The sequence below is a fragment of the Hyalella azteca genome, unplaced genomic scaffold (genome assembly GCF_000764305.2).
Source record: "Hyalella azteca isolate HAZT.00-mixed unplaced genomic scaffold, Hazt_2.0.2 contig6742, whole genome shotgun sequence".
NCBI classification, from domain to species: domain Eukaryota; kingdom Metazoa; phylum Arthropoda; class Malacostraca; order Amphipoda; family Hyalellidae; genus Hyalella; species Hyalella azteca.
In genome coordinates, this window is record NW_025936894.1 from 144,300 (window position 1) to 158,321 (window position 14,022).

The window sequence follows — 14,022 nt, forward strand, 5'->3', positions numbered from 1 at the left end:
AACATGAATGGCAAGTAGCGTGTACATTGAATATTCATTCATGCGCGGTGGGTGATGACAGAAACTCATTCCAAGGTATACGCACAATTTGCGTTACTGCCTGGAACAACAATCATCGATTTGAAAAGTAGTAAAAGCTTCTTCGTGACCAGCAGCTAACCAATTGACTTTATGGTGCGAGCAGGAGCAGGCAAGACTCAAGTTGTGCTCACCCATGACCACAACGTCTCGTGGCAGATGTCGTCACAATAACTGAATAAAATACTAATGGTTGATGCCGTCGCCACAAAATAGGCAAATACTTATGGCTAATGCTGTCACCTCAAAAATGGCTAAGACTTATGGCTGAAACCATCACAGCAAATGAGGCTAAAAGACGTGCTTTCTGGTGGCCAGACAGAACCTCGTGGCTTATTACTCGTTTCTTTATAATAAACAACAAATTATTATTAAAGAAAGATCACAAATTGCTAAAAAAACAATAACGAAATAAATAAATGAACTTATATTGAATTAATATCTATATAAAGTAGAAAACGTCTATCCGTAAACATACACTGCATCAAACTATATGCTTACACTTCCACAATCTGCATACATATACTTCCGCAATCTGAATACATTCGCTTCCACAATCTGCATACGTACACTTCCACACTCTGCATACGTACACTTCCACAATCTGCATACATACACTACATACACTTCCACAATCTGCATGCATACACTTCCACAATCTGCAAGCATACACTTCCACAATCTGCAAGCATACACTTCCACAATCTGCAGGCATGCACTTCCACAATCTGCAAGCATACACTTCCACAATCTGCAGGCATGCACTTCCACAATCTGCAAGCATACACTTCCATAATCTGCATACATACACTTCCACAATCTGCATACATACACCTCCACAATCTGCATGCATACACTTTTACAATCTGCATACATACACTTCCACAATCTGCAGGCATACGCTTCCACAATCTGCAAGCATACACTTCCATAATCTGCAAGCATACACTTCCACAATCTGCATACATAAACTTCCACAATCTGCATGCATACACTTCCACAGTCCGTATACATGAACTTCATCACAAGACATTTATACATAGAACGATATTCACAAGACTTTTGTGCATTCTACAGAATATTGTCGCACGGAGAGTGGAACACAGTTTGTATCGCTGAGCCACGCGCAGACTGACATAAAATAACAAACGATACGACCAACGTCTATCAATTGAAAACTATGTTGAATTCAATTGGATGTAAACATCCTCAATGAACTGATATTCATTATATGATTCATCTGTGATCAGATGTTCCCAAGTAACCGTCATAATCGTAGCTATCCAGGCATCACAAGTGAAGCTCGGCGAAAAAAAAGAGCTCGGCTTATTAAGGTTTCTGCAGAAACGAACCAGTCTTATTGGAATATTATTGTAAATCAAATCATCAAATTGCCACAAACACCGAGGCTGGAGATCTCAAAAATATATGACTGAGAACATAAATTTACGAAATAACACCAAGATTGAAAAGAAAACTTTAAAATTATCATCAATAATTTCTTAGCGAAAAAATCATACAGAAGAATCACATAATATTCCAAAAGGAAATAAATGAATAAAAAAATATCGTAATTAGCGAGCAGCAATTGAAAACCAGGGAAGAACTAAAAGTCATGATAATTGATAAGGTAAGTGAAAAAAAAACTTAACTTAACTAAATTGATGACTAGAAATCGAGTGCAGGAAACCTGAAACTGATCAAGAAAATCAAAATCTGGATCGTACCAGCAAGATTTGAAGAGCATCAGTAAAATCAAGGGCGTCCAAGTAAGATCCGGTGGGAATAAGCAAGATCTGGCGCGCAAATTTAAGATAAGGAGCACATTATCACGATTTGGAGCTAATTATCCAAATTTGGAGCGCCCCGGGAAACTAAAAAGTATATTAGTAAGATAAGAAACGTCATAGCAAGATCTGAAGTGCCTTGTCAAGATATAGAGTGTCTCTTTAGTAGAGTGCCTCAACAAGATGCAGAGTGCCCAATAGGTACAAGGGTATCAGCGTAAAAAGGTCAACAGTAGCGCGTTACAGGAATGAGCACTAACAGTAAGAAGCTAAAACACAGTTACATTGATCGTACAGACAATTGTCCTAATCGCAGTCGGGACACGTGACGAGTTCGAGCACTACGCTCGGGACTCCCGTGTCGATGTCTGCTCCTGTAACCGTCGCGTCGGGAACGGTGATAGGGAGACAAGCGCCTTCTCGTGTAATGGCTACTGCTTTCTTTACGGCGGTGCTTGAGCGGTCTAGTGTCGCTGTAGCCCTGGCCGGCTGGTTCCAAGTTGTAGATGCGGTCCAAGTGATCACATTTCTTAGTTTCGCTGGAGTAGAGAACATTTTTGAGCGACTCCTGCAATTTCCCAGCGACTTCCTCTTTCATGATGGGAAATGTTTCACTGTCACACGACTCTATCAAGTACTTCCTAATAAGGCCAATGACGCCAGAGAAATCATGTAGATCAGAGAAGTCCCATGAAGACTTGATGAGTTTGCTCATAGCACGCGAGTAATTACGCGAGTCTAGGGCGTACAAAAAGAATGCCTGGTATTGACGAACCACAGCTCCCGTTATAATTAGCTTTTCCGATGCTGGGGCGGGCTTTTGCTGGGCGAAGACGTTCTTCCACTTTTGGAGTTCAGTGTTGTAGTCATATAGGTCGTTTGGTTGAACGTCAACATTTTCCGCATTGCACATTTGCTGGGCCAAACGCAGCTGCTTGTTCATTGACAGCGATGTGTGACTCAAGATCCAGCAGAAACCTGCACACCCAAAACAATCTTGTTCATAAAACGTATAAATTAACTAGGAAATTGGCAGTTCGGTATAGCCTGACTACCAAAAACAAATTTACACGTCACATTATTCCGAGCAAAAAGATAACCTGACAGAATTCTTCATCAGTCAAGATCCAATACAGCTTCGCATTACAAAAAAAAAAGAAACAAAAAAATTGTTTCTTGTGAAATTATACTTAAAAAGCAACACGTAAATGAGCAATGCCTAGGGAGCATCACGTAAAAATTTTTGTCCTATTTTAGGTTTCAAGTTCACTAATACTTAATTTGTCCATTGATCTTGATGAAAAAGGAGTAGGTAATAATGAAATGCATCAACTTGAATATGCTCGCAGAAGGAATAACTCATAACACAAGCCACTAGTTTCTCCGGTTTGTTTTTAAAGCATTTAACTCACCTGTTCTCGTTAATGAAGCATTTTTTTTCATAGAATGTACAAGGAAGAACGAAATGCCGGCCTTTCGGCACGACATAATTGAAAAAAAAAAAAACATTCTAGTTCCAGTGTGGTTATTAATATATGATACATGGCATTGCAATGAACTTAGGTGACAAGTCTTATCTGAATAAAAATACTTTTCATACAACAAATTGAAGTCTATCTGTCACGCAGAACACGGTATAAAAAGCTAATCAGATGAAAGATGCCTGAGTCCCAGTGAGTTAAACAAGTGTAGAAATGAATCGGTACAATAATCAAAATGGAAAATGCTCACCAAACGTTTCCATAAATTGAGCTCAATGAATTTGTTCCCAGCATTTGTTCCCAGCATTCAATGAATTTGTTCCCAGCATTCTTGATAGGGTAAATTCATAAGATAATAATTGTGAAAATAAATCCAACTACCTTCTGTTAATAGCTCATACAATCGCTTGAATATTCAATCAAGAAAGGAAGAAAGGCTGTATTGAGGCCTTGGTGGATTGCTATACATCTCACAACGGAAGAACGTTCAGCATACTGAAAACCTACATAGAATTTATCCCTGCTAAAACACTACAGAGAAAATCCCGTTTCCCAACATGAACTTATTTCCATTAACATACAAAAGTTTCACATCGCTGCCAAAAAATTGCAAAGTGAGTTCAGGCTTGTATGTCAGATTACCCTTCAATGGAACCCATCTAGTCACACATTTCCATTTTTCAACACAATTACTATCACAATGTTCATTTTGTAATTCATTTTTTAGTTTGTTTCTTGCGGCTCTGTTCGAGAGACGATATTTTCTTGTCGAGCGCGCGTTGCAGCTGCGCACGGCGGTCGTGCGAAGGAAGCTTGGACGGCACCCCAGACCCAGGGTAGATGACCCCTTCTCGCACCACCATCTGCAACAAGCCAGATTTTTGCAGGTGGTGGTCACCACCGTCTGCAACAAGCCAGATTTTTGCAGGTGGTGGTCACCACCGTCTGCAACAAGCCAGATTTTTGCAGGTGAACTGGCATCACATCCACTGGCATCACACTCACTGGCTTGACACACTCACTGGCATGACACACTCACTGGCATGACACACTCACTGGCATAACACACTCACTGGCATGACACACTCTAAGCACAGCACTGGAAGCATATAGAACTGACCGCTCTGGCATGCTGCCTGGCATGATGGCCACAGCCGTGGGCCTCAGCAATGAAGTGCTGCAGGCAGTACCAGGAGTGACAGTAGTTGCAAGACTGCAGCAGCAGACTTCCAGCGCTGGCAGCAGAGCAGCCAGCCAAGTTGCAGCGCTTGTGGCTAGCAGCAAATGCTGACAATACCGCATCAAAATCCTCCTCCTCCGTGACAACTTCCTTTGCAGACGTGCTTTTCATTTTAGATTCGTTCTTCTTGCGTTTAGATTTGGAGTTTTCTTTGTTAGCTGTGAGTTCGGAGGTTTGTTTTTCCTCTTGCACTTTCTTATTTCTGAGAGAAATTGCTTCGTTTTCTTTCTTTTCACAAGCAAGCCGATGGAGGGTGAAATTTTCCTTCAGGATATCCTTGCCACAAATAGTACAATGCTTCGTGAGGCGCTCAGTGGGAGCTTGCTTCTCGACTATAGCGGCTTCAGAACATAAGTCATTAGCCTCACTTTGAGGAACATTATAAATAGGAGCTTCTTCATCACGAGAACACTTCACCTCATTGTCCAAAGGAGATTTTACGTCACTAACTGCCACGACCTGAGCTTCAGCAACAGGTTCTTTGGACACAACTACATGTCTTTTCTTGTTCAAGCCCTCACTGTAATGCCACAGCCCCATGGACTGAGCTGCTTCATGAACTATCATTCGTTCAAATGAGCTCAATTTGGCAGAGAAATGATACTTTTTATTAGAAGACTCAATGAAAGTGTTGAGCATTTTGCGAATACGCTCGGTTTTAATCTGAGTTCTCTCAAACTCTTCCTTTGCTATCTGTTCCTCAGACTTTGACTCAGGCTTGACTTCAGGCTTTTGAGGCTTAAGAATATCACTGAGATCTAAATCACGAAAATCTGCACTGATTTGCGTGCAGTTCTCTGCAAGAGAGTACAAAAAAGAGCGCTTCAGGGATGACGTATGCCAGGCATTGAGTATTACAGGACAACATATGTCCCAGCCAAGTGATGCTAGGCATTGAGTATTACAGGACAACATATGTCCCAGCCAAGTGATGCTAAACTATTCTGATATATAGTGCGTTATAGTCCAGTCAGCCAACAGATGCAGTAATGATCATCACTATTCAACATCGATGCAAATTACTGAACTCCAAAAATCTGCATCATGAATCTTCCTATAATTTAGAGGAGTTAACTGATTGATTTCAACCTCTATTTTTTCAAAGTAAGACCATTGCGTGTTATATCCACGTCATCAGATGCGAATCAAACCTAGATAACAACTAAGACTCACGACATTGACTTCCAATCAACTATAATATTTTGCTGACTAACTGCAGAACCCATCAGACAGTCATATTTCAATACTACCGAACTCAGACGACTAACACCAGTACCAAGCTATCAAATACTCTAGACTGACTGCAACACAATTCTACAGCAATAGATGTCAACATATTCCTTCACTACCGTATTGTGAAGACTGACTTAAATATAAAACTTTCCAGACGCAGACTTAGTTCTCAACTACCGAATTCAGACGACAAACACTAGTTTTAAGTTATAAGACTGTCGAATGAAATACAGTTCTACACTAAAAAAAAACCGTGACATAGTTCTATACTGCCATACTTTGCAGACTGAGATATTAACTCTGCAGACAGTGATTCAATTCTACATTACACTGTTCGAAAAAAAAAAGCGAGAAAACGGTCTCACTGGCTTCCTGAAAGTAAACAATTTGGCCGTTTTTATTAGATATTACACGACTTTCTGGAGTTAAATTGGAATAAAACGACCACATGGTGTTTTTTTTCACGTGACGGCCGTTCCCTGAAACGCCGGTAATACAGTTTAATGGTGATTTCTCGACAGTGTAATGCACTCTACAAAATGTGATTTACCTAACTAATTGTAACTCTGAAGACGTGAGACATCATTATAAACTACAGCAATCTGCAGACTGTGGCATACTACGTACTTCAAAACTGTCATAATTTGTGTACAGAAGCACCTAAAAGCAACAAAGTTCGTAATTCTGTTCAAGTTTTAGAGCCTAGGTTTACTAAAAATTTTTAATCATTATTGCTGATTTATCCCTGCATCTTAGTAATTTCTGAAAGCGTTAACTGGCGTTTCTGCCTTCAAGATTATACACTCATTGAATCGATAACCAGAAGCCACTAAGGATGATCTATTAATTGGCGACAGCCACATTGTCCCTTAGTCGTGGCCAGCAGCTCAAATGTGACAACTTTTAGAGGGCAAGATAGTGGACAAAATTGCCAGACATGAGTGATTCTTTGACCCACTACTAATGTACTTCACGTTCAAATGGAGTGTGATCAAGCTATCTTACATTGCTGTGATGCCGGATCACCCGATCACGACTTTCTTTTATCATAAGTTTTTAAAGTCAACTTCATTTATAAATTCCAAGTGATAGGTTAAGTAATTAATATGGTTTAATTGTACCCCTTGCAACACTTGCCATTGACAGCAGTAGCACACATAACCAAACACTGGCAAATGGTTGATTTGTTTCTTATTGACTTAGTTTGTTCTATTCGATTCCTGTAAAATATCCAGGCTGTCTATAGGAGATCATTTATAGAATAATTCGATGTATGTACACCCGCCTCACCTTCATCCATGTGCTCGGCGCGCACCACTCTCGCGTTGGTGAGCATGTACTCAACGAAGGTCTTGAGAAAGCTGTGCTGCTGCAACGTCTGCGTGTCGCACACCACACTCAGATGCCGACGCGCTCGGGTCACAGCCACGTTTAGACGACGATCTTCAGCCAGGAAGCCGATCTCTCCTGCAAAACAATGTCTTTAGAAGGCTATACGTGTAATAATTCATCTTGACTGGCATCATCAGTTTTGCTATGTTTATTGTCACTATAAAGCTAGGCATTGCAGGCACTACCTGTGATGCCACTCACGGGTTTTAACAACACAAAACATGAAACTCTCCCTTTACATTAAGCCATCTCGTTCGTAATATTGGTAAGGATAGGGCTTCATATATAAATCATATATACATAAATTTCAGAACTAATAATATTGGTCACTATAAATTTAGCTTTATACTTAAAGAACACAGATAAGTCTAGGAAATGTATCACTGAACTAAACTCAGCAGACACTTGAACTAGTGGAGGCAGCAATGTCGCTTGGACCCAGCATGATAATTACAATTTGACCAACTGTCTAAATTACTGAAGTAGTTACCTTCACTTGCCTCAATCTTGAAAGCAAAAAGTGCAGCAATAACTACACCAAAGGCTCACTGAGGGCCAGCCGAATATTATAAATAATAATCATTTAGTGTTCATCACAGAGGACCAGCTGCTCATCATCATAAATAATCAGATGCAGACAACAACTAAAATACAACAACCTGTTCAGCACAAAATGACATTCAAGAGAACATAAATTACTGAATATTCATTACGTCAAAGTTATGAACATTACCCTTGGTGTTGGAGCGAACTAGTGTTAAAATCACAGCTTCCTTTTCTCTCCCTTGGAAGCCATCCACAGTCTGGACCTCCACTTCAGGATAGTCAACTTGAATGAGTGACCGCACTAACTTCACCTGGTGAGATAAATTAAATTTTAATTTCATTTTAGTTTTAGTGCGAGTAGTTGTTTAGTATTTGTATCAAAATAAAATAAAAAAAGTTGCATACTCTATCATCAATAGTAAAGTAAACAATTTATGAGTTGAAGGCAATAAGTTTCTCCTGACCTGTCGACTGTACGGAGAGATCACAGCAACCTGCTGCGGACTCAGTCCTGCTGCTATCATTTTCTGCACGAGGGCAAGAACCATGGACGCCTCGCCTTCGTTGCTCCTACTGCTTGCTGTGATGCTCTCGTCTATGCTCTCTTCAAAGCCTGGACACGAGCTGGTGTCCACAAGCAGCAGTGGCACACCTGGTTGAGAGAACAAAATTTTTGTTAATTTAAAAACAAGTGACTTCCTAACTGTATTGAGATTAGTGTAGTATATTTAGCATTAATGGCAAAGTATGAACTAAAACATCAAAATGTTTATAATTGAATAACAAGATTGGAAATAATTTTCAACATCAAGACTGACTGTACAATGTCCAACATTAAGACTATTTCATAATTGGGCCATAAAACAAGCATTGGATATTCATTATTAAAATTATTGTATAAGGGTCAAGATTCAAAATAATTTATATGATTGACTTTAGTTTTTAAATTCAAAATATATTTCATTTTGTGATTGAAATTAATAAGGTTACTTGGCACACACTACTCAAATAGTAATAAATCAAGCCAAATATTTAATATTTTTTCTTACTATATGACAGCAATGACCAATTGTTTATTGCATCTAAATAAACATTAAAAATTATGAAAGTTACACTTCTTTTTTACAAGCCACTCCCCAACTGATGTTTTAAGAACATAGAACAAACATTGTTCAATGAATTCAACTTGTAATAAATGCTGTTTCAATGTCATTTAACAAAAGGGTAGTGATCACATGAATTTGGTGACATATATGAGGTATATTTTGTTAAAACTGACCAGTGTACTCATTGTTGGAGACATGAGGCAGATCCTTGAGCAAATGTTGAGACACAGATTCATGTGCAATGAGCTGGTTGTTGTACAAGGCTGCTGAAGACCATGACATTATGTCCACATGCATGCGATATTGCACTGTCAGCATTTTTACAATTTTTGAGCCATGCAGATCTATTACTCGTTCCATAAGTGATATCAAGAGCGCAGAAGCTTCAGGAGAGAGGACTGTTGGAGGAAGCTGCTGGTGATCGCCAGCCAAAACCAACTTAGGGGAACGTAAGACACTGAGATAACAAGATGCTTCAGTACCCTGCGAGCATTCATCAATGACAGTGAGGCCAAAATGGTCCTTTTTGAGGTACCTCATTGCATTACTAGTGTGAGCTGACATCAGAGTGCACAAAACGACATCAGCACCTTGGATTAGATCTCTGACCATTCTTTCTTGTCTTTCATTCAACTCTTTTCTTAACTGTCCCAGTTCCTTGTAGGTGCTGTGTCTGTCTTTTCCATAAATGAAGTCGAGCCTTCTTGTCAAAGTGTTGATCTCATTTTGGATGTCCTTCACAATTTCACGCCCCTCATAGTTGTGCATGAGAGCATCAATTGTGTGCCTTTGAGTAGCAGGTGTTGTACGAGCAGGATGACCTATCCTGACCACTCGTATGCCAACAATGTCAAGTCTTTCTACCAGATTGTCAACACCCAAGTTAGAAGGAGCAAGAGCCAAAACTTTCAGACCCATTTTTACATGCTGACGGATGATTTCTATCAGAGTCGTGGTCTTGCCAGTGCCAGGAGGCCCATGCACAACAGCAAGGTCCTGCTGTTTCACAACAAAATCTACAGCCTCTTGTTGGGACTGATCTAAGGTTTTGTTGAAGAAAATCAACTGGTTAGAAGAATTTGATGATGTTAGCTTAGGAGGAAGCCTGAGGAGAGGTGGCATTGGATCAGATTCTCCAAAAAGAACTGCAGACAAGTGATATGAGGGACCTTGAACTTCAGCCATACACTTGAGGGCTTTCAATATGCGTTTAATATTCTCCAGCGAGGGAAAGTGCTTAACTGAATACGATGAACTTTCTTGGAATTCGTAGGCTTCATCAATAGTGATGTGGACATCTTGGTTTGATATATCAAGAACAACGCCATCTCTGCAATGATCTTCTTGACGGCACATGGGCCCACCACTGTAAATGCTCACATTATCACCTTTTCTTAGGCCATGAGGAGGCAAGGTTTGGTGTGCATAAGAAGCAAATGTGATGCATATTCGTCCAAAGCGAGTAGATGTTACTGAAACAACTTCTAAATGAGAAAGAACTCCTGGCACACCTTCGCCACTACTATTTACTGTCTTCATCACTTCCCGTTCATTTTCTGCATCCCTTTCCAACAAATAGAGCTTTTTTTGCAGTCTCAAAAAATCATATCGGGTCATTTTGTTAAGTTCACCAACACTAATTTCAGTGAATGTTTCTGGTTTGGACTCAGTATTGGATTTCTTTTCATCTTGAAGGCATCTCTGAGTGGACTCGCTAAAAATTTTAGAATTATTTGCCTTATTTTCCATTTCCATATCAGACATACCAATGTTTCTGGATTCCATTGCATTTTTTTCTAGATCACCTGTAGAGTTGTGGTCACCTTTCTTCTGCAAATGAATGCTAGGCAAGAATTTTTCATTCAAATCATCAAGGGCTGCAGTGGTAGTTTCAGTCTCCATCAAGAGATTATCTTGAACATTAGCCTTCAAATCCATGTTAGCAAGAGAACATTACTCAGAACTTCTTAAAATTTGAGTATATCTTACTCTGACTGTCCCACTAAAATTTGAGTGGATAAACAAACTTCTTTGCCATATAATTTAGGTCTAAAATCTGTGAAATGAAAACCTTATAAATGATAATTTCAATGTGAACTTAACAAATGCATACAAATTATAATTTGAAGCCACAAACCTAACTTTGTTATGTAAAAATATAAGTAAATTATGTCCAAATGTAGCACAGTATGGCTACTTAACTTAATACACCATTACTATGGCCAAGATTGTACATAATGGATACAGAGAAACACAGCTGTTGAACAAAAACCTTGCCCAGTCGTAGAGATTTCAATTATTAATGTTGTATATTTATAATGAAAAATAAGTGTTATATACCTTTTTGATGTCAATCATTTTAATTTTGATCTATAGAAGGTACTGTCAACTGGGGCTACTTGGGATGATTTTGAACATTTTTCTTTCATAACTTCTTACCATGAAACATTTCATAAACAAGTTTAGGCTCATTTCAAAGCTCTTTGCAAGGGCTATCACATGGCTTCTCCAAAAAAATTCCATATGCTATTCGTAATGTGCCAGAAGCAAAAAAAGAGTGTCCCGAGTAGCCCCGTTGAACGGAGCTACTACTCGTGACACTTGGAATAAAACTTAATTTTAAAACATTTAAAGCATGCAGAGTGTACTCATCCATTACTAATAGTACTCTGAATTCCACCTCTTTAATTGTACGTAGATGATGTAGAAGCAGAATAAATGACATTTTCTGTGATTTTTACTTGTTTTTCCTTTTTTAATATATTACCACATACATTAATTACCATATTTTTTTATTGATGCGATATTATCGTATCCATGAACATGCCAATGAGCATTTATAACAACCTTGTCCACTGCAAGCTTCATATCAGCAGCCTTATAGCGTTTTTTGTTTCTGTAAGCTTACAGGACTTCTCGTAAGTTCACACCATTTTTATTGGGTTATGTGTATTTACTATAAAAAAAAATATAACTCAGTACTCACTGCAGTGAGTGACAGAGAGCACATTTTCTTGTCTACGAAAACTAGAGGTCACGGACAGACAGACGGAATGACAGACATGGCGAGCACAATAGTGCATTTTTTCCATAAATGAGAAAATGCACTAAAAAGATCGTGAAAAATATACCTGAAACAGAAAGGAATGTTTTAGTGACAACCATCATATGTTTTGGAGAAATATATCATAGTTTAGGTCAATTACTTCCATGATGCCTGGTGCACAATTCTATATACGTACGACATTCAATGTACAATTTTGTGATGACCAATGATGCACTAATTTTTTGCTAAGTGAAATTTTTTTCACTGAGCAATATTCTTTGTTTTTAATCAATTTCTTTTTTAACTGGAGCCTTTGCTAACTGAGGTTTTACTGTAAATGCTTTTTTGGGGGTGTCCCAAATAGCCCTGATGGGGGGTGTCCCGAGTAGCCTCGCCATGTGGAAATGGCCGCCATTTTTTTGGATTAAGGTATGTAAATTCTGCAAATAAAGTTTTCATGCTGACACTTGTCTGCCACTTTTTTCAAAGCAAAATTTTTTAATACAGCAAATATTTTTTTTTACTACAGACCTTAGCAGAAGTGACTTTTCATAATATCATTCTTCACCATTTTTTCAGGAATTTTTCAAAGCTAGTAAATGTAGTATTTTTATGTCAAATCGTTTTTGAGTTTTGGGGGTTTTTGTTAAAAAAACAAAAAGTGGTCAAAGTTACCCCACCGGTCAAAGTAATCCCATTTTATGGTAGCTGCTCACATCCGCATCGTAGGAGACGGAACTGTTAGCGTGCACTGTGGAGTTGAAGAAGGTGCGATGGATGCAGTAATTCAGTACACTAAAACAATTTAGGTGTTTATTTTCTACGCTTAAGGCTTAAGGCAACGTAATGAGTAATATTTTTTTAGACTAAATTGAGATGTTAGTCATTTAAATGATGAATCGTGAAAACATAGCAATTCTGTGAGAATGTTCAAGATCTCTTACAAAATCCATGCAATGGCGGTTCGGTGTAATTCCATGAGAATTTTGAAAAGCAGAACCGGTACTCCTGATCATAACCTTAAATTTCCAATTGGGGTTACCCGGGCCCTGCCTGTCAAAGCTCAAAGTAACCCCATTTTACGGTGGTTTGAGACTTTTAAATAAGTCTGTGAATATATTAGGAATCCTCTAAGTATACTTGTATTTGCTGATTTTAAGTGGTAAATAAATTAATAGATGATTAAGTTAAGAGATGGTTTTAGACACATAAAAACTAATTCCAATACAGCTCGGAATTAGACACGCACAGCTTGTTCTGAGCTGGGTCCAAAAATTAAATTTTTCTTAATTAAAAGATTAATAGCTCTTAATTAAAAGCTTAATTTAAAAATTAAAATTTTTTAATTAAGCTTGTTCCAAGCTGTGTCATATTCTGATACAGCTCACACAGGGCATCGGAATTCCAACACAGGGCGCCGGAACGGCGGAATTACAAATTAATAGTTTGAACTTATGAAGCGCTGCCAAAGGCCCAAAATTAAGCTCACAATATGCCAAATTTAGTCACACACAGCGTTGGAATTCAGGTATTTGGTAGGTTTGAATTCTAAAGGCTTTTAAATAAATATGGCAACAGTTTGTGATGTTTCCTTGTTGCTGGCGGCCCGGCGGGTAGTGTGGTGTTTAGAGAGTGACATAAAGCAAACAGAACTTGAGTTGTGCATATGGTGATATTTTTATAGCCATTCATTTCTTGCTTTGTCCTTAATGTGTCAGAATATACTGCGTTTACCCTATGACCTCCTTTTGCTCTTACAAGCATTTGAACACAATTTGGCTTGGATTCAATCAAAGTTGAACACATTGTAGTCACTTGCTCATCATGATACCAGATTACCAGGTCCTAATTACAGCACTAATTAGCTTTGTCATTGTCATTTTTATTCAGGAGTCTTTGTTTGATTAACATTAACCTATCTGCCCTAATAAGCCCTATATATAGCCAAATGGGGTAAGACAGGATCGCAGCCTTCATGGGGTAAGAAAGGACCAGCCCATGGCGTGCATTCTAATTGCACTGAATTCAATATGACGAAAGAATATGTTAGAGCAATCATTGCCTGTCATTTCAGTGTTTGTGGCAACCCTCTTCTGCAAATAATGCATTTCTG

General features: G+C 38.7%; 1 protein-coding gene across 3 annotated transcripts; it reads right to left on the bottom strand.

Annotated features, from left to right (window-relative positions):
- Window positions 1–699: 699 nt before the first annotated feature.
- On the bottom strand, window positions 700–10,929 carry LOC108680788 (DNA-binding protein SMUBP-2). 3 transcript variants are annotated; one of them, XM_018169687.2, is made up of 6 exons: window positions 9,037–10,929; window positions 8,222–8,409; window positions 7,945–8,068; window positions 7,110–7,286; window positions 4,467–5,383; window positions 3,374–4,209 (listed from the first exon to the last, which is right to left on the bottom strand). In XM_018169687.2, exons 1-6 carry the CDS (start codon window positions 10,799–10,801, stop codon window positions 4,063–4,065), a joined length of 3,318 nt encoding a protein of 1,105 aa, XP_018025176.1. In that variant the 5' UTR covers window positions 10,802–10,929; the 3' UTR covers window positions 3,374–4,062. The 3 variants fall into 3 exon arrangements, with proteins under 3 accessions (XP_018025180.1, XP_018025176.1, XP_018025179.1); XM_018169690.2 differs by lacking the exon at window positions 3,374–4,209 and adding an exon at window positions 4,216–4,291; XM_018169691.2 differs by lacking the exons at window positions 3,374–4,209; window positions 4,467–5,383 and adding an exon at window positions 700–2,843.
- Window positions 10,930–14,022: the final 3,093 nt, after the last annotated feature.